The 19,067-nt window shown below is 42.8% G+C and overlaps 1 protein-coding gene across 21 annotated transcripts in view; it reads left to right on the top strand.

Moving 5' to 3' along the window:
* The window catches only part of fryl (furry homolog, like), a 124,398-nt gene that overhangs the window by 46,868 nt on the left and 58,463 nt on the right, over positions 1-19,067 (top strand). For 18 of the 21 annotated variants that reach the window (XM_052459826.1, XM_052459812.1, XM_035784315.2 and 15 more), the window contains 3 exons: positions 16,271-16,473; positions 17,400-17,453; positions 18,879-19,018. In XM_052459826.1, coding sequence (XP_052315786.1) covers positions 16,354-16,473; positions 17,400-17,453; positions 18,879-19,018 — 314 coding nt within the window. In that variant the 5' untranslated portion in view covers positions 16,271-16,353. Of the gene's footprint in view, positions 1-8,690; positions 8,712-12,381; positions 12,401-16,270; positions 16,474-17,399; positions 17,454-18,878; positions 19,019-19,067 lie in introns of those variants that run through there. The other 3 variants (XM_052459838.1, XM_052459832.1, XM_035784196.2) reach the window with 3 other exon arrangements.

The following is a 19,067-nucleotide window of genomic DNA, read 5'->3' as shown; positions in this document are numbered from 1 at the left end:
TCTCTTGGTGAGGAATATTTCTCACAGTAAAGGAGAGAGTGCATCTGTCTTTCCCTCCCCTGTCGTGCAGTGACCACATACACGCTCCTCTTTTGGTAGCCATGTCTTATGTCTGCCGGTTTCTATTGCCAATCGGTGGTCACTCAGCCTGTACTTGGTAAGGATCGGTCTCTGCTTCGTATCTCTGACAGAGTAGAGATAATCAGCCAATTCATATTCTCTGTTTAGGGTCGGATAGCAATTTAGTAGGCTTTGCAATTTTGTTTCGTTTTTCCAATGTTGTATGAGTCCTTTGATTGGTTCATGATTTTGTTTATTTGAATTCTTTCTTTTGAAGCAGTGCTGGTATCGGCTTGGTTGGTTAGATCCAACACCAGCTGACTGGGAAGGCTCGTTTCTGGGCTCAGCTCTTGGGTTTGAAGTGCTTTAAATTCCAGACTTGAATTTGGACTAGAATTTAGATGTAGCCAAAATTAATGCTATTTTCTGTATTTTCATTATTACTGGAAAACGGCCCAATTCTGCCCTACATGCATTAGTTGGTGTATTTCTCTGGACTTGTAGGATTTTCAGACAGAATTCTGCACGTAGGGCTTCAATTGGATGTTTGTCCCACATTTTTAAGTCCAGTTTGAGTGGCCCCCAAACCTCACTTCCGTAAGGAGCTATTGGTAGGATTACACTGTCAAATATTTTGGTTCAAATTCTAATTGGGATGTTGATTTTGAATAATTTCATTTTTATTGCATACAATGCTCTAAGGGATTTTTCTTTGAGTGCATTCACTGCCATATTAAAGTTTCCCAATGCAGATATAGTCAGACCAATGTAGGTGTCATTTTTAGTGTGTTCAATTATGGTGTTGTTCAGGGTGAATTTATATTTGTGCTTCTGACATCTTATTTTTTTTGGACAATCATGATTTTAGTTTTTTGGAAATGTATTGCCAGGGCCCAATTATAGCAATATTGTTCTAGAACATTAATGTTCTGTTGAAGACCTTTGGTTGGTGATAGAAGTACCAAGTCATTCGCATATAGCAGGTATTTTACCTCTGTCAAATGGTGTGAGTCCTGGCGCTGGAGAATGATCAAACATGTCTGCTAATTCATTGATATAAATGTTGAAAAGATTCGTCTCACACCTCGACATTGTGAAAATAATTATGTTCTTTGGTTTTTGATTTTTATTGCACACTTGTTTTTTGTGTACATACATTTTAAGTCATACACCTTACCACCAAGCCCACTTTGGAGAATTTTGTAGAATAGCCCTTCGTGCCAAATAGAATCAAATGCTTTTTTAAAGTCTTTGCCCTCTTTTTTTGGTGGACGTGTTTATTAATGAGTGTGTGTAAGGTGTGTATATATGGTTAGTAGTACGATGGTTAGTGAGAAAGCCAATTTGACATTTACTTATTACATTTGTTTCTTGAAGAAAGGTTTGAATTCTTGAAATCAAAATGCTACAGAAAACCGTTACTATTTACGCAAATTCCCCTGTAATTATTGGGGTCTGATTTGTCTCCACAAATCTCCAGGGGAGATGAGCTCCTGGTTCCAGACATCAGGGAAGCAGCCAGAAGTTAAAATCATGTTGAACAATTTAAGCACAGCATTTTGCAACTCCGGTGTGCTGTTTTTCAGCATTTTATTTCTGATGTTGTCTAGACTACAAGCCTTCTTTGATTTAATAGATTTGAGCTTTTCACTTGGTTATTGGGTAATCGAATGGATTTAGGTTGGTTTTAATGACTGATTCAAGGATGTTATATTTTTCTTTAACCTTTCTAGGGCACACGTTCCACTAGCGGAACCCCTCCAACATCCCGCTGAAAAGGCATTGCGTGAAGTTTAGTAATATGTAACTTTCACACATTAACAAATCCAATACAGCAAATGAAAGAAACATCTTATAAATCTACCCATCAGGTCCGATTTCAAAAATGCTTTACATGAAAGCACATATGGTTATGTTAGGTCATAGCCAGGTCAAAAAACACAGCTTTTTTCCAGCCAAAGGTAGGAGTCACAAAAAGCAGAAATATAAATAAAATGAATAACTAACCTTTGATCTTCATCAGATGACACTCATAGGACATCATGTTACACAATACATGTATGTTTTGTTCGATAATGTGCATATTTATATCCAAAAATCTGTTTACATTGGTGCGTTACGTGCAGTAATGTTTTGATTCCAAAACATCTGGTGATTTTGCAGAAATAATTATAATAAACATTGATAAAAGATACAACTGTTATTCACAGAATTAAAGAGACTTCTCCTTAATGCAACCGTGGTGTCAGATTTTTTAAAAAGAAAAATACGGAAAAAGCCAGAGGAATATCTGCCATTTGAGTCAACAGAAGCTGGAAATAACACCATAAATATTCACTTACCTTTGATAATCTTCATCAGGAGGCACTCCCAGGAATTCCAGTTCGACAATAAATGACTGATTTATTCCATAAAGTCCATCATTTATGTCCAAATAGCCACTTGTTAGCGTGTTCAGCCCAGTAATCCATCTTCATGAGGCGCAGGCACTTTGTCCAGACAAAAACTCAGTTCCGTTACAGTCCTTTAGAAACATGTCAAACGATGTATGGAATCAATCTTTAGGATGTTAACATAATACATCAATAATGTTCCAACCGGAGAATTCCTTTGTCTGAAGAAATGCACTGGAACGAGAGCTAACTCTGTCGGGAGCGCGCGTCACGAGACCAAGACACTCTGCCAGACCACTGACTCAGGTCTCATGAGCCCCTCCTTTATAGTAGAATCCCCATTCAAGTTTCTAAAGACGGTTGACATCTAGTGGAAGCCGTAGGAAGTGCAACTTGACTCTAGACACTATTTGGTAGGCCAAGCTTTGAAAAACTACAAATCTCAGATGTCCCACTTCCTGGTTCGATTTTTCTCAGGTTTTCGCCTGCCATATGAGTTCTGTTATACTCACATACATCATTCAAACAGTTTTGGAAACTTCCGAGTGTTTTATATCCCACCCTAATAATAATATGCATATTAGCATCTGGGACAGAGTAGGAGGCAGTTCGCTCTGGGCATGCTATTCATCCAAAAGTGAAAATGCTGCCCCCTATCCCAAAAAGTGTTAAAGCTTGGTCGCAAATGAATCTTCCAAATGGACAATGACCCCAAGCATACTTCCAAAGTTGTAGCACAATGGTATTGGAGTGGCCGTGATGTTTTAGGCCCAGGTATGTAATAGTTTTCTGTGCTCTAGGGCAACGGAGTCTAGATGGAATTTTTGTATTTGTGGTCCTGGGAACTGAACCTGCTTTGGAACACCATTATTTTTGTCCTATTGAGATTTACTGTCAGGGGGCCCCAGGTCTGTCAGATTCTGGGCAGAAGATCTAGGTGCTGCTTTCAGCCCTCCTTGGTTGGGGACAGAAGCACCAGATCATCAGTAAACCGTAGACATTTGACTTCAGATTCTAGTAGGGTGAGGCAAACTGTTCTAGTGCCCGCGCCAATTCGTTGAGATATATATATATATATAAATGTTGAAGAGGGTGGGGCTTAAGCTGCATCCCTGTCTCACCCCACGGCCCTGTGGGAAGAAATGTGTTTTTTTCCAACTCGAAACCGCGCACTTGTTTGTCTACATGGCAATTTGAGTCTAAATCTTTGTTGAAATCATCAAAGCATGAGAAGACTTTGCCTTAGTTTTGGTTTGTTTGTTTGTCAATTAATGTGTGCAGGGTGAAATACATGGTCTGTTATACGGTAATTTGGTAACAGGCCAATTTGACATTTGCTCAATACTTTGTTTTCACTGAGGAAATGTATGAGTTTGCTGTTAATGATAATGCAGAGGATTTTCCCAAGGTTGCTGTTGATGGATGTCTCAAATGTATCTCCCACTTTTGTGGAGTGGGGTGATCATTCCTGGGTTCCAAATATTGGGGGAGATGCCAGAGCTGAGGATTAATTTGAAGTATAGACACTCACACACAGCAGCTACGTTCGGATCTGTCCAGGCCCTTCAGACAATTCAGTTAAAATTACACATACCCGTGACAATCATTTCAGATTAAACCCGTGACATTTAGAATGATGGATCTGGGCACACTCGTTTAACTTGTCTTTGTTGGCCAATAATAAGTGGCAATAGGCTACAGTCAGAGCCTTTGTTTGTGGCTGAAATTAGGACCGATCTAATCAATGGAAGACTGAATTAAAAGTTAAAGGAAAAGGATGGTCACTATAGCCTAACAGCCAACATGTATGCTCCTACTTAATATTCTGAATGGAGCTGTTGTTATTTGTAACTGTAGGATGTGAAAGTGCATGCACTACAGCCTCAGTTAGCCTAGCTAACGTTAGCTAGGCTAACTAGCTTCTCCCGGTTTGATGCAGTCAAGACGGATACTTCATAAACATATTTTATAAATAACCTACTATAGTGCGAGTCGGCTTGGTTGCTGTCTCTCCCTCCCCTGCTCCTCATGCCTTGCCTGGTTCACCAACTACTTTGCAGACAGAGTTCAGTGTGTCAAATCAGAGGGCATGTTGTCCGGTCCTCTGGCAGTCTCAGTGGGGGTGCCACAGGGTTCAATTCTCGGGCCGACTCTTTTCTCTGTATATCAATCAATGATTGTGATTCCCTGATCCACCTCTACGCAGACGTCACCATTCTGTATTCTTCTGGCCCTTCCTTGGACACTGTGCTATCTAACCTCCAAACGAGCTTCAATGCCATACAACACTCCTTCCGTGGCCTCCAACTGCTCTTAAACACTAGTAAAACCAAATGCATGCTTTTCAACCATTCACTGCCTGCACCCGCACGCCCGACAAGCATCACCACCCTGGATGGTTCCGACCTAGAATATGTGGACATCTATAAGTACCTAGGTGTCTGGCTAGACTGTAAACTCTCCTTCCATACTCATATCAAGCATCTCCAATCTAAAATCAATCCGTTTTGTTACTAAACCACCTTATACCACCCACCACTGCGACCTGCATGCTCTAGTCGGCTGGCCCTCGCTACATATTCGTCGCCAGACCCACTGGCTCATTTGGCCACCTTTCCTTCCAGTTCTCTGCTGCCTGTGACTGGAACGAATTGCAAAAAAAAAAAAAAAAAAAAAAAAGCTGAAGTTGGAGACTTATCTCCCTCACCAACTTTAAACATCTGCTATCTGAGCAGCTAACCGATCGCTGCAGCTGTACATAATCTATTGGTAAATAGCCCACCCAATTTACCTACCTCATGCCCATACTGTTTATTTATTTACTTTTCTGCTCTTTTGCACACCAGTATCTCTATCTGCACATGACCATCTGATCATTTATCACTCCAGTGTTAATCTGCAAAATTGTAATTATTTGCCTACCTCCTCATGCCTTTTGCACACAATGTATATAGACTTAAAAAAAAATATTATTGACTTGTTTATTGTTTACTCCATGTGTAACTTTGTTGTTGTCTGTTCACACTGCTATGCTTTCTTGGCCAGGTCGCAGTTGTAAATGAGAACTTGTTCTCAACTAGCCTACCTGGTTAAATAAAGGTGAAATAAATAAATAAAAATGTCACTTGCTCACAGTACGGCCCCTCCCCCGCCTGCTCGAGCAGCACCTCTTTCTCTGCTTTATCAGTTCCTGTTAATAAAGTATCTCAAATGCATTTTCTGCTGCTTTCCTCACTCGTATTGGACCGGGTCTGGAGCTGACCAGGTCTATATGGAACGGTGTTGGTTGTTGTTACGAATCCCTTTTGGCCCGACAGTCTAGGGGGGATGGTAATGAGACCCGTAACATAACTCATGCAATTTATAATAGTGACAAAGTAAAAGTGTGAACGAAATAACCAGGACAACTGAAATCTACCGTCAAACTCAGGGTTTATTGTAAAACACACGGTATGGGGGAGCAGGAAAAGAGGCTGAGCTGGACCCAAGGAAAGAAACAATAAGTATTAAACACCGCTAAGCTAGACGACTAGCCTACTTTAACAACAGCTAACCAACTAACCAAAAGTACAGTGGGTGGTCCGCCCAGTTCTAACTAGTGTATTTAACAAAGTCTACCTACAGGTAGTGTATGCCCATGGGCGACTTGTCTTGGTTTCCCCTTTTCCCACCAGCAAACAAACAAACACCATAACCAAAACAATACTCACAGGTGATGATGAAGTGCTATGGAGCTGCTCAAACAAAAGAGAGGTCAATACACAAAGAGAGAGTGAACCACAGAGACCTACAGACATGGCATTTACAGAGAGATTGAGCTCTAGAGCAAACAACTGATGGGGTTTTTAAACCAAGGGAAAGGAACTGTGATTGGGTAGGAAACAGGAGGAGGTGTGTCTTCTGATTGATGATTGGATTGGTGACTGATTGGGGAGTGATGATTTTCACCTGTGATGGGAGAAGGAGAGAAAAGAAACACACACACACAGGATACACACACAGGATACTTGTATCCGTAACAGTTGTCATTGGCTCTGTGCGGATGAGTTCTCTATATTTGAATAAATAATTTATGCGTATCGGGTCCAGGTGGGAAAGCCCCAGGTCCACTTTGGGAATGGGTCCAACTTTTTGGATCCGTTGAGACATTTACCCTCTTGTGTGCACTTCCAGTAGTACTGTATACCCCTGTATGGTACAGAGACGGTATGAAAATTTGGATACCGCCAAACCCTACTCTGGCTCTCCCTCTGTCGGTATCTTGGTAGCTCTCTGTCTGTATCTTGGTAGCTCTCTGTCTGTATCTTGGTAGCTATCTGTCTGTATCTCTGGTTTCCACTCCGGTTATGGATGTGTCACAGCAACCTAAAAGGTCCTCAATGATATTGCCATTGCCCTTGATTCTAAGCAATATTGTGCTGATATTTTTATTTACTTGGCCAAAGCTTTTGATACGGTAGACCATTCCTTTCTCGTGGGATGTATTGGTGTCTCTGAGGGGTCTTTGGGCTGGTTTACTAACTACCTCTCTGAGTGCAGTGTATAAAGTCAGAAAATCTGCTGTCTCAGCCACTATCTGTCACCAAGGGAGTACCCCAAGGCTCAATCCTAGGCTCCATGCTTATCTCAATTTTCTTCAACAACATAGCTCAGGCAGTAGGATGCTCTCTCATCCATTTATATGCAGATGATAGTCTTATACTCAGCTGGCCCCTCCCTGGATTTTGTGTTCGATGTGCTACAACAAAGCTTTCTTAGTGTCCAACAAGCTTTCTCTACCCTTAACCTTGTTCTGAACACCTCCAAAACAAATGTCATGTGGTTTGGTAAGAGGAATGCCCCTCTCCCCACCGGTGTGATTACTATTTTATTACTAATAAAATATATTGGTCGTTCTCTGTCTCTCGGTTGCTCTCTGTCATCCCATGGGATGGCTAATGTTTCTTCATTGATCGGTCTTCTCATTAACTCCCATTTATTATTGGTATACAGCACCGATCACATCAGTGTGCCTGTACTCCATCCTATTGACCTTACTCATCATCCAGATGAGGGCCATTACTGAAGGCCATTACTGAAGCGGTGTGTTTGCCTCAATACATCTGTTATTTTGATTATCAAGAAATAAACACATTGGAAATAGTCAGTTTTCTGGAACAGAAAATGACTAAACCTATTCTGCCTTAGTCTCATATTTATCCTAATACTTCCTCAGGATCTGTGGCCCAGTGAATTTATAATTTTAGTAATATTTTTATTTGCCACACTGCTACTAGCACCCTAATTGTAAATTAAACAGGGCACCTCTAACGGTCGGTAATTCAGTCTGCCTCAGTAGCTAGCTGCTGACTCCTTGTAAAATGATCAGTAGAAAAGCAAGCTGACCGTTGGGTAAACAGATTTTTCCCCTTTGCCTCTCTTTCTCTAATGAATGCCCCCTCTCCCCTCTGTTCCCCCTCCCTGTGTTGGCTGCCAACTCTTCGTCATTGGACCTCTCAGTAAGAACAATGAGGAGTAAGGCCTAGTTTCAGCAACTGTAACTATGCTACTCTGCCAAACTTTTATCTCCTGTGCTCTTTTCCTTTTTCTTTCATTCTTTTTCCGCTATATTTGATGTTCCAGACTGTTCCAGCCCCCTGTGTACTCTGTCCTGCTCAGCCTGTCCTCAGCTCCTCTGCAGTCACAAGTTTTCAGCCAAAACACTCATTATAAGAAGATGGCTCTGTGATCACCCTGCTAGGCACTGGCCTCAGTACAGATAACCCTGCCATCAGTCTACTTGTTACACCTGCCAGGATTATTCATGTCCCTTTTAAACACTGAATGCTTTTTAGTAATGTTACTTTGCTTGTGTGATAAGAGTGATTTACTGCAGTGTTGTATCTATTTGAACTGAATGAGGGCAGTAGGCACGGATTGGAATCTGCACATGTTCAGACACATTGTTAGAAAAGTACTGTGAGTGTAAACATTTAGCTCTCATGCAGTCAAACACATTCCGTTGTTCCTGGTTGTCCTGAGAGCGGAAGTGAGAGGCCTTAGGGAGCGCTCTATTTTTACTGTGACGAGGTGGAGTCACAGACTAATAGTTGTGTAATCCCACTGGGTGCTCTGTTTTAATTGCAGGCATGAGCTCTTCTCTCTGTCGCAGCGGGAGTTCTGGACCTTTGGCACGCTCGGCATGGAGTACATGTGGTGTGGTTCATCTCCACTCACAGAACCGTAGTTACTAGACTCTCGCTGGAGTGCTTTCAGTAGGTACCTACAGAATCTTTAGCCCATTAATTTATCTGCTATTGAGACAGAAAATATTTTTGTGGCTTGATAATTTGACAAATGAATGAAAGCATAGATTTTATGTGTTGCTAGAAGGTAGAGAAAGATCTCGGTAATAGGTTAGTGGCTGTGCAGGTGCATCACATTTATTAGTCTTGCAGATACATACCACGGAGTCGTTCCTCTTTAGAACGTCCTCCTCTTAGCAAGATAAGGCAATCTGGGCAGGGAGTAGTTGTTTACTTGCCATCACAAGGTCATGTTTGCATTCAAATTTGAATGGGGTGTTGAGGGATTCAGTACAGTATTAAGTAGGTATAGTGACAGGCCAGGCAGTAAGTGGAAGCAGCTCTGGTGTTTGCAATGGGGTTAGTTGGGAAAATTCCTTAAATCAAATAATATCCTACATTTTGGGGGGATGGTCGGGATTGTTTTTAACTTTGTTTATCCTGTGTGTCTCGGGAGATACGGTGCGCTCTGCAGCAGGGCAAGCGATAGGCAGGGGCTGGTGTGTGTGAAAAGGGAGCGCGAGGAAAAAGTAGGCACTGACTCGCGCTAGTAAGACAAAGTTGTAAATGCCATAGGTTATCTATCATCCTACCTGGCAGTGCCTGTCTTGACTGCATCAAATCGATGTAACGAAGCTAGCCAGATGTTGTTAGCTTGTCAGCTAGCCAGATGTTAGCTTGTCAGCTAGCCAGATGTTAGCTTGTCAGCTAGCCAGATGTTAGCTTGTCAGCTAGCCAGATGTTAGCTTGTCAGCTAGGCTAGTTGAGGCTATTTTTTTTTATGCGCTACCCATCCTTGCCTACAACAACTCCACAGCTTGTTGTAGCCTACTTCTCATTTAGCTAACTTAATCCCGTCATTTGAATTACATTTTGCTTTGATTAGACATCTCCCACTTCACCTTGCTCCACATGGAGCCTCTGACTGTAGTGTCAACAACAAGCTCCACATGGAGACTCTGACTGTAGTGTCAACAACAAGCTCCACATGGAGCCTCTGACTGTAGTGTCAACAACAAGCTCCACATGGAGCCTCTGACTGTAGTGTCAACAACAAGCTCCACATGGAGCCTCTGACTGTAGTGTCAACAACAAGCTCCACATGGAGCCTCTGACTGTAGTGTCAACAACAAGCTCCACATGGAGCCTCTGACTGTAGTGTCAACAACAAGCTCCACATGGAGACTCTGACTGTAGTGTCAACAACAAGCTCCACATGGAGACTCTGACTGTAGTGTCAACAACAAGATCCACATGGAGCCTCTGACTGTAGTGTCAACAACAAGCTCCACATGGAGACTCTGACTGTAGTGTCAACAACAAGCTCCACATGGAGACTGACTGTAGTGTCAACAACAAGCTCCACATGGAGACTCTGACTGTAGTGTCAACAACAAGCTCCACATGGAGACTCTGACTGTAGTGTCAACAACAAGCTCCACATGGAGACTCTGACTGTAGTGTCAACAACAAGCTCCACATGGAGACTCTGACTGTAGTGTCAACAACAAGCTCCACATGGAGACTCTGACTGTAGTGTCAACAACAAGCTCCACATGGAGACTCTGACTGTAGTGTCAACAACAAGCTCCACATGGAGACTCTGACTGTAGTGTCAACAACAAGCTCCACATGGAGACTCTGACTGTAGTGTCAACAACAAGCTCCACATGGAGACTCTGACTGTAGTGTCAACAACAAGCTCCACATGGAGCCTCTGACTGTGGTGTCAACAACAAGCTCCACATGGAGCCTCTGACTGTGGTGTCAACAACAAGCTCCACATGGAGCCTCTGACTGTGGTGTCAACAACAAGCTCCACATGGAGCCTCTGACTGTGGTGTCAACAACAAGCTCCACATGGAGCCTCTGACTGTGGTGTCAACAACAAGCTCTACATGGAGCCTCTGACTGTGGTGTCAACAACAAGCTCCACATGGAGACTCTGACTGTAGTGTCAACAACAAGCTCCACATGGAGCCTCTGACTGTAGTGTCAACAACAAGCTCCACATGGAGCCTCTGACTGTAGTGTCAACAACAAGCTCCACATGGAGACTCTGACTGTAGTGTCAACAACAAGCTCCACATGGAGCCTCTGACTGTAGTGTCAACAACAAGCTCCACATGGAGCCTCTGACTGTAGTGTCAACAACAAGCTCCACATGGAGCCTCTGACTGTAGTGTCAACAACAAGCTCCACATGGAGCCTCTGACTGTAGTGTCAACAACAAGCTCCACATGGAGACTCTGACTGTGGTGTCAGGTATTCTAATTACCATGCCCATCCCTAGAAGGTAGAGATGTTGCACGTCACAAATGACTCCCCATTGAGAGAGGGGGAAGATGGGCAGAGCAGGGCAGAGACCTGGCCAGAGAAAGGATGCCTTGTATGTTTTTCTTCACCCTGTTGTTGAGTGGAAATGCACAAACAATGTTTCTAATTTCTGTATGCCAGGCAGTCAGCAGCCCAGCTGGCCCAAGGCGAAAGGGAGAGCGAGAAGGGGAGGGAGAGAATTAGAGTGAAGGGGGCAGCGAAGGAGGAAGAGCGAGTGAGGGAGTCTGAGGCCACTGGACAGTCATTGGCTGTAGGGAGTTGGCTATGTGACATCATCAGGGGAGGAAGGGGGTGTTGGTGGAACACGGTAAACAAAGAGGGAATGTTTGAAAGGCTCTCTGTGCTGCAGAACAACATTTTAACTACGCTCAACTGATGCGCCCCAAAATTATACCACCATTCACCCCAACACTGTGCTGTCCCTGACTCTGAGTCCTTTTACATAAAGCACTGTGTCTGTGTTGGCTGCGGTGCCGCTGCGCTTGCTGAACCATTAGAAATGTCCAATTATGTTTGTTCTGCTAATAAGGGTGCCACCTCTAGTTCTTTGTGGCTGTTACTGTACCAGTGGACTAACTTGTGTGGCTGCTAATTAAAATAGAAAGGGGTGTAATGCTCCCCAACACTACTGTATAGGCAAATACCACCCAACTCTGAAACGCCAACACTTTAGTTCGGGCCTATTACGCAACCATCTGAGTTAAGCCTAAACTGTGTGTGTCTGTTTGTTCAGTAGGGTTTAAATGGGTGCGTTGCTGGGTGTTAACTGGGTGTTAACATCTTTCCTCCTCTTCTGACAAAACTCCTACATTTTTACTGTGTGCCATTTTACTCCTTGCTATTGTTTGAAGTTTTGGGAACACATTAGTGTTCCCATGGTAACAGGAAGAAACAGTAATATGTTTCCTGGGAGGAGGAAGGTGGTGGGTAGCTGACGAGTAGCTGTCCGTCCCAGTGTCCCCTCTTTCCTGACCGAGCAGACTGTGTCCTAGTCCAGCAGCAAACAGGCCGTTGGTCTGTTTATAAACTTCAGAATGGGAAGCTTTCTTTCCCACCATCCTGTGTGTATTCTACCAGTTTGTGTGTTGTGGTATGTCCTGGTATGTCAGTGAATGTTCAGTGTAGCTCCATGTTTTATTGATGGACATAGGAGAGGATTCTGTTTTGAATTATGTGGTTGTTTGTTTTCACCTGTTTCTAGGGAAACCAACAACACAGATCAAATGAAGGCTTAAGGAATGGACACCATGGCTTTATTCACTATTTAAACATGCGTGTACCAACCATCCCACAAGCTCCTACATACACACACTCCTCTCTCTTGAGGTGAGTTCCTATGCTGACCCTTTTAAGTATGTGTTACAGGAAGCTTGTGTAAATATTGAGAGCTCCTGTGCACAGATTCACTTTTCTGCATCCAGCCGAGTGCGTTTTAACTAGAGGTCGACCGATTTTGATATTTCAACGCCGATACCGATTAAAAAGCTGATACCGATTTAATCGGACGATATAAATTAAATAAAAAATGTATTTGTAATAATGACAATTACAACAATACTGAATGAACACTTATTTTAACTTAATATAATACATCAATAAAAATCAATTTAGCCTCAAATAAGTAATAAAACATGTTCAATTTGGAAATAAGTAATAAAACATGTTCAATTTGGAAATAAGTAATAAAACATGTTCAATTTGGAAATAAGTAATAAAACATGTTCAATTTGGAAATAAGTAATACAAAAACAAAGTGTTGCAGAAGAAACTAAAAGTGCAATATGTGCCATGTAAGAAAGCGAACGTTTAAGTTCCTTGACCTTAATATTCATCTTTACATAACTGTGTGAGTCTGAGATGATATTATTGCTCTTAGTCTGTTCAGTGGGTTTTAGGGGTGTAGTCCAGTGAGGCCTATGCTACATCACTTTTATCCAATTTTCAAGATGCCCTCATGGCTTGCAGTTAGTTTTGCGATTGCTAATGAAATCAAGCTACGACGAGGCTAAAGGCTAGGCATGTGTTAATTAGCATACTAGCATAGCTCCTCTCTGAGATTGATTTTCTATCTGCTTGAATTATAGCTGACCCCTGACCTCGTGTCATGTGTCTTTTTTTTTTTAGCCGAGCAGTGGCAAATATATGTAAAAAGAAATGATGGCACACAAGACACATGTCTGATTCACATCTGTCTAATTGGACTAGTCCATTGCTGAGGCTGCGTGGATAGCACACCAGTAGTACATTTACCATGTATTCCCATCATTATAATCTAAAAGGCTTGTTTGGTTATGGTAATTTCTGTTAATGCATTCAATATATTATTATTATTATTACCCTCTTACTGTTGTCATTGTTGAAGTGGACATGTTGTTTGCAGAGAGCACAACCTAGGCTACACTTGTGAGGAAAACATTGTTTTATTTCATTCCATTTAGGAGATTGAAGTTTGTTTGGAGCGCTCCTGTCAATCTTGATTACGCATATACAGTGGGGAGAACAAGTATTTGATACACTGCCGATTTTGCAGGTTTTCCTACTTACAAAGCATGTAGAGGTCTGTAATTTTTATCATAGGTACACTTCAACTGTGAGAGATGGAATCTAAAACAAAAATCCAGAAAATCACATTATGATTTTTAAGTAATTAATTAGCATTTTATTGCATGACAAGTTTTTGATACATCAGAAAATCAGAACTTAATATTTGGTACAGAAACCTTTGTTTGCAATTACAGAGATCATACGTGTCCTGTAGTTCTTGACCAGGTTTATACACACTGCAGCAGGGATTTTGGCCCACTCCTCCATACAGACCTTCTCCAGATCCTTCAGGTTTCGGGGCTGTCGCTGGGCAACACGAACTTTCAGCTCCCTCCAAAGATTTTCTATTGTGTTTAGGTCTGGAGACTGGCTAGGCCTGGCTAGGCCTGATTGTCTTAACTCACCATCACTGTAGAGCTTCTCAATTGTTTTCTTCTCCTCAAACTTGAAGTAAACAAAGTCTGTTTTCACATCCACTGAGATGCTACATTGAGAAACTATTGTCAATTTGAAAAATCTTTCCAGCTCTCTCCCTTTCAATTTTCCACTCAGCATGAAAGGGGGAGAAATGTCATGCTCTGATCTGGTGGAAACGTCATAAAATAGGCCTGATTACTTCTTATCCCTTGTGCAAAACAGCATACAGCTGTACCCAGAATATGTTATTCAATGTTGCAAGTTTGCTCAGAGGAGCTTCAGGCTGGACCAAGTTAATACAATAGTTGATACAATCTTTCAAGTTCCTTGCAGACAGGCCATGCATAGCCAATGTGATTGACAGGATATTTATTTTCATCAGGATATTTCCTACTTGCAGGCTGCAATGTTTTTAATTGTTGGCTTTATGTAGGATATTTTTACATATTGGCAATTGCAATAAAAGTTGCTTTTAAATTTCATTTAGACATTGATTTAGAGTTTTTTTTTTTAACTAGGTAGGCTAGTAAATGAGAACTTGTTCTCAACAACTGCGACCTGGCCAAGATGAAGCAAAGCAGTGCGACACAAACACATGGAGTTACACATGGAATAAACAAGCGTACAGTCAATAACACAATAGGAAAAAAAATAGGCCATAGTAGTGAAGTAATTACAATTTAGCAGATTAACACTGGAGTGATAGATGAGCATATGATGATGTTCAAGTAGATATACTGGTGTGCAAAAGAGCAGAAAAGTACATAAAAACAATATGGGGATGAGGAAAGTAGATTGGGTGGGCTAATTATAGATGGGCTATTTACAGCTGCAGCGATCGGTTAGCTGCTCAGATAGCTGATGTTTAAAGTTAGTGAGGGAAATATAAATCTCCAGCTTCAGTGATTTCTGCAACTCGTTCCAGCCATTGGCAGCAGAGAACTGGAAGGAAAGGCGACTCAAGGAGGTGTTGGCTTTGGGGATGACCAGTGATATATACCTGCTGGAACTTGTGCTACCGGTCGGTGTTGTTATCGTGACCAGTGATGTGAGTTAAGGCGGAGCTTTCCATAGCATAGACTTTTAGATGACCTGGAGCCAGTGGGTCTGGCAAGGATTATGTAGCGAGGGCCAGCCTACTAGAGCATACAGGTTGCATTCGTGGGTGGTGTAAGGTGCTTTGGTGACAAAACGGATGGCACTGATAGGCTGCATCCAGTTTGCTGGGTAGAGTATTGGAAGCCATTTTGTAAATGACATCATCGAGGATCGGTAGGATAGTCAGTTTTACGAGAGTAAAATAATAATATGTTTGGCGGCGTTAATGAAGGAGGTGAAATAGGAAGCCGATTTTATTTTGTATTGGCAATGTTTAATATGAGTCTGGAAGGAGAGTTTACAGTCTAGCCAGCCACCTAGGTATTTGTAGTTGTCCACGTATTCTAGGCCAGAACCATCCAGATTAGTGATGCTAGTCGGACGGGCAGGTGCGGGCAGCGAACGGTTGAAAAGCATGCATTTGGTTCTTACTAGTGTTTAAGAGCAGTTGGAGGCCACGGAAGGTGTGTTGTATGGTTTTGAAGCTCGTTTGGAGGTTGTCTAACACGGTGTTCAAGGAATGGCCAGATGTATACAGAATGGTGTCGTCTGCGTAGAGGTGGATCAGAGAATCACCCTGATCATATCAATCATATGAAGACTTTATTATAAATTAAATTAAACTAAATGACTTAAATGTAATGTAATGTAAATGTAAACTATTCCAGAAAAATGTGCATCTGAAAATCATAACTGACACTCAGATCAGTAGAAATGGTTGAATAACTTGGCACTCCAAATGGAAATGGTTGTCGACCACTGGTGTAACCTATTACCGGTTAACATCAGGAGCATAACAGCAGAAAATGTGAAGGCCAGCAGCAGCAGGAAGGTCGGGAACAGGTTTGTTTCTTCCGGTTAGGCTATATTGATCTCTGGCTCCCTCTTTAGTAATTTGTGTGTTCATTTTTAATCGCAGTGCTTAAAGCATCAGACAAGCTCAGCCTACATATTGTTGATTTTATTTTGAAACATAGGGTGTGTCTATATATGGAAAAAATAAATAAGTAAATCAAATTGAGCAGTCGATTTGGTCGAAAGACCAGACTACTTTCTGGTCGACCAAGATAAATAAAACATTGTCGGGGACAGCCCTAATCTGACCTCTGTCTTCTCCTTCTCTCTCCCTCCCTGCAGCCTCAGCCCCTGTCAACAGCCTGAGTAGACGTCGCGCCCCCTCCGTGGCTCCCCTGACGTGGGAGAAGCGCAACGCCGCCGCCATGTCGAGCATCATCATCGACCCCGAGCTCAAGCCCGGGGAGTTTGTCATCAAGAGCCTGTTTGCTGAGTTTGCTGTGCTGGCTGAGAAGAAGATTGAGGTGGTAATGGCTGAACCGCTGGTGAGTTGCTGTGATCAAGCATTTCGCTACACTACAAGCATTTCGCTACACTCGCATTAACATCTGCTAACCATGTGTATGTGACAAATACAATTTGATTTGATCCGAGAGGCAGGGGGGACGCAAGTAAGACCAAATCAACCCCTAACTCTGAATTGACTGAAATAATTGATTAGGTGTAAGCAATATTCTGACTAATATTACCATGTGCTATTACCTTTCATATCTACATGAAGTGCCTAGTTGTAGGGGCTAGCCTAGCGATTGATTTGGAATTAAACACTATTAGCTCATTAGCCCTGTCCTGAGTTCCTGGGTCCTGGTTGCAACATAGCATTACTTGGCTTGAAGGCCAAAGAGGTTACGGGTCAAATCTTTCCAGTGACTGCCTGTGTTAAGTCTGTAAACAGACTTCTCCTTAAACTTAGAGGTGTGTGTGGGCGCACAGGCCTGTGGGTGTGATAAATGAAACGCATGCATTCCAGTGTGATTTCCCAGAATGGGGAGGATGTTATTTTCTTGGAATACTGAGTTTTTGTTTTATTACTCCTATCAAGACTCCGTGGGAGGTACAATCCCTTGCCCTAGCTCGGGGCTGCTGGGAGGGTATGTGTTTGGAAGGGGGAGTAAACATGTCATTAAACGCCACCCCTTCCCTCTGGACCATTCTCTCCTTCCATTCAGCTCTCCATTCATCTCTATTCATCTCCCTGAGTGCTCCCCTCTTCTGCTGCCACCTCCTCTGCCTCTCTCACCCCTTCGTTTCCTCTCCCTGGTTGGTGTTTGTCCAGTGGTCAGCTATCTCCTGTTTCACCTGGCCCTATATCCACTGGTCTGCTGATATGAATGATCTAGGGGTCCTATTATATTTTTCTATTGAGTTCTTACTTGACCGACAGCCCTGTTTCTGTCTTTCTTTCCCTCAGGAGAAACTCTTGTCCCGATCCCTCCAGAGAGGGGAAGACGCACAATTTGATCAGGTGAGTGTGTGTGTGCATGCATTGTTATTATGGACTCTCTCCCTCACCTCCAGCCATAATTGGACCCCCCCCCCCCACCTCCCATTCATACAATAGTTGAACTCCCCAGCTTCACCCAATCAATCCCCACTCAATGACCCATCCATCCATCCCTCATCTCTGACTGATGCCTGTGGAACTCTGAACAATGGAGCTGCTGCAGAGTGCTTTGTTCAGCACAGCACAGCACAACGCCAATGAGGATATGGTGCACTATAGATCCAGCTGCCTCCATTGTGACTGAGTGCGGTAGAACGAGCATACAGGGAGAGGGAGCAGAATCGCTGTGTCATCCTTAGCAGTGAATCAGTGTTGGGTGCTGGAGTCTGTCCGCCTAGTGCCGGGAGGGCACAGAGAGCAGTTGCATAACTCTCCCTCCCAGCATCCATCATCCAGCACCCTCAGCACACCGCACTGTCCTTCAACACACACACACACACACACACACACACACACACACACACACACACACACACACACACACACACACACACACACACACACACACCATTCATTGTGTAGAAGACTACTTACTTTACCCCACTGCAGATTGACTGACAGTAAAAACTATACACTTGACATGCATAGCTTGACTTTTTGTTTGCTCTGGTGCATATAGTTGAAGTAGAAACATATTTATTGCTAGCATTATGGCAATAAATATGGGGCGGCAGGGTAGCCTAGTGGTTAGAGCTTTGGACTAGTAACCGGAAGGTTGCGAGTTCAAACCCCCGAGCTGACAAGGTACAAATCTGTCGTTCTGCCCCTGTTCCTAGGCCGTCATTGAAAATAAGAATGTGTTCTTAACTGACTTGCCTGGTTAAATAAAGGTAAAATTTAAAAAATTAAAATATTAAAAATATACCCCTACCATTTTTAGTCTGCAAAGGGGATGTTAATAGATAATACATTCACAGTATGAGGTTGCAATTCTGATGAACAAAGTGCTGATGAGGTGTTTCTAACAGAGCCTGTTTGTTGGTCGGCCCACGTTCTGACTGTATAGCACTGCAGAGCCCTTAGCTTTAGCGCTAGCCGCTCAATAGGATAGGACCTCACTGTGCTCGACATGTCATCAAACACTGCACTTACAATTCCAATCTATACATCCTGTTCTGTATTGTATGTCACCCAGTGATTCGGTCCCCGTCTTTCTCCATGTCCTTCCCTGCATCCTCTTCTCCTCATCTCCTTACAGTGGAGCCTTTTACGTCAAATATAGAACCTCAGTATCTGTGTCATATTGGTGATTAAGATTGTTCTGGTGAGGATTTCTTTGTGTTCATGTTTTTTACCTTTATGTACATATTCTCATGATGTTTTACCTGTAAGCTGTAATAACTAGCTATTGTAATGTGTGTGTGTGTGTGTGTGTTCTTCTCACAGTTAATAAGCTCTATGAGCTCCGTAGCGGAACACTGTTTGCCCTCCCTGCTGCGCACACTGTTTGCCTGGTACCGGCGGCAGAGTGGCACTGAGGATGAGTCCTATGAGTACAGACCTCGCTCCAGCACCAAGTCCAAAGGGTACGATACTCCTCCTAATCTGCTCATCCCTCTCGCCTGTCCTCCCCTC

Source organism: Oncorhynchus keta, chromosome 1 (genome assembly GCF_023373465.1).
Source record: "Oncorhynchus keta strain PuntledgeMale-10-30-2019 chromosome 1, Oket_V2, whole genome shotgun sequence".
NCBI classification, from domain to species: domain Eukaryota; kingdom Metazoa; phylum Chordata; class Actinopteri; order Salmoniformes; family Salmonidae; genus Oncorhynchus; species Oncorhynchus keta.
The sequence above is the reverse complement of the archived record's forward strand: the minus strand, read 5'-3'. Positions and strand labels throughout refer to the sequence as shown.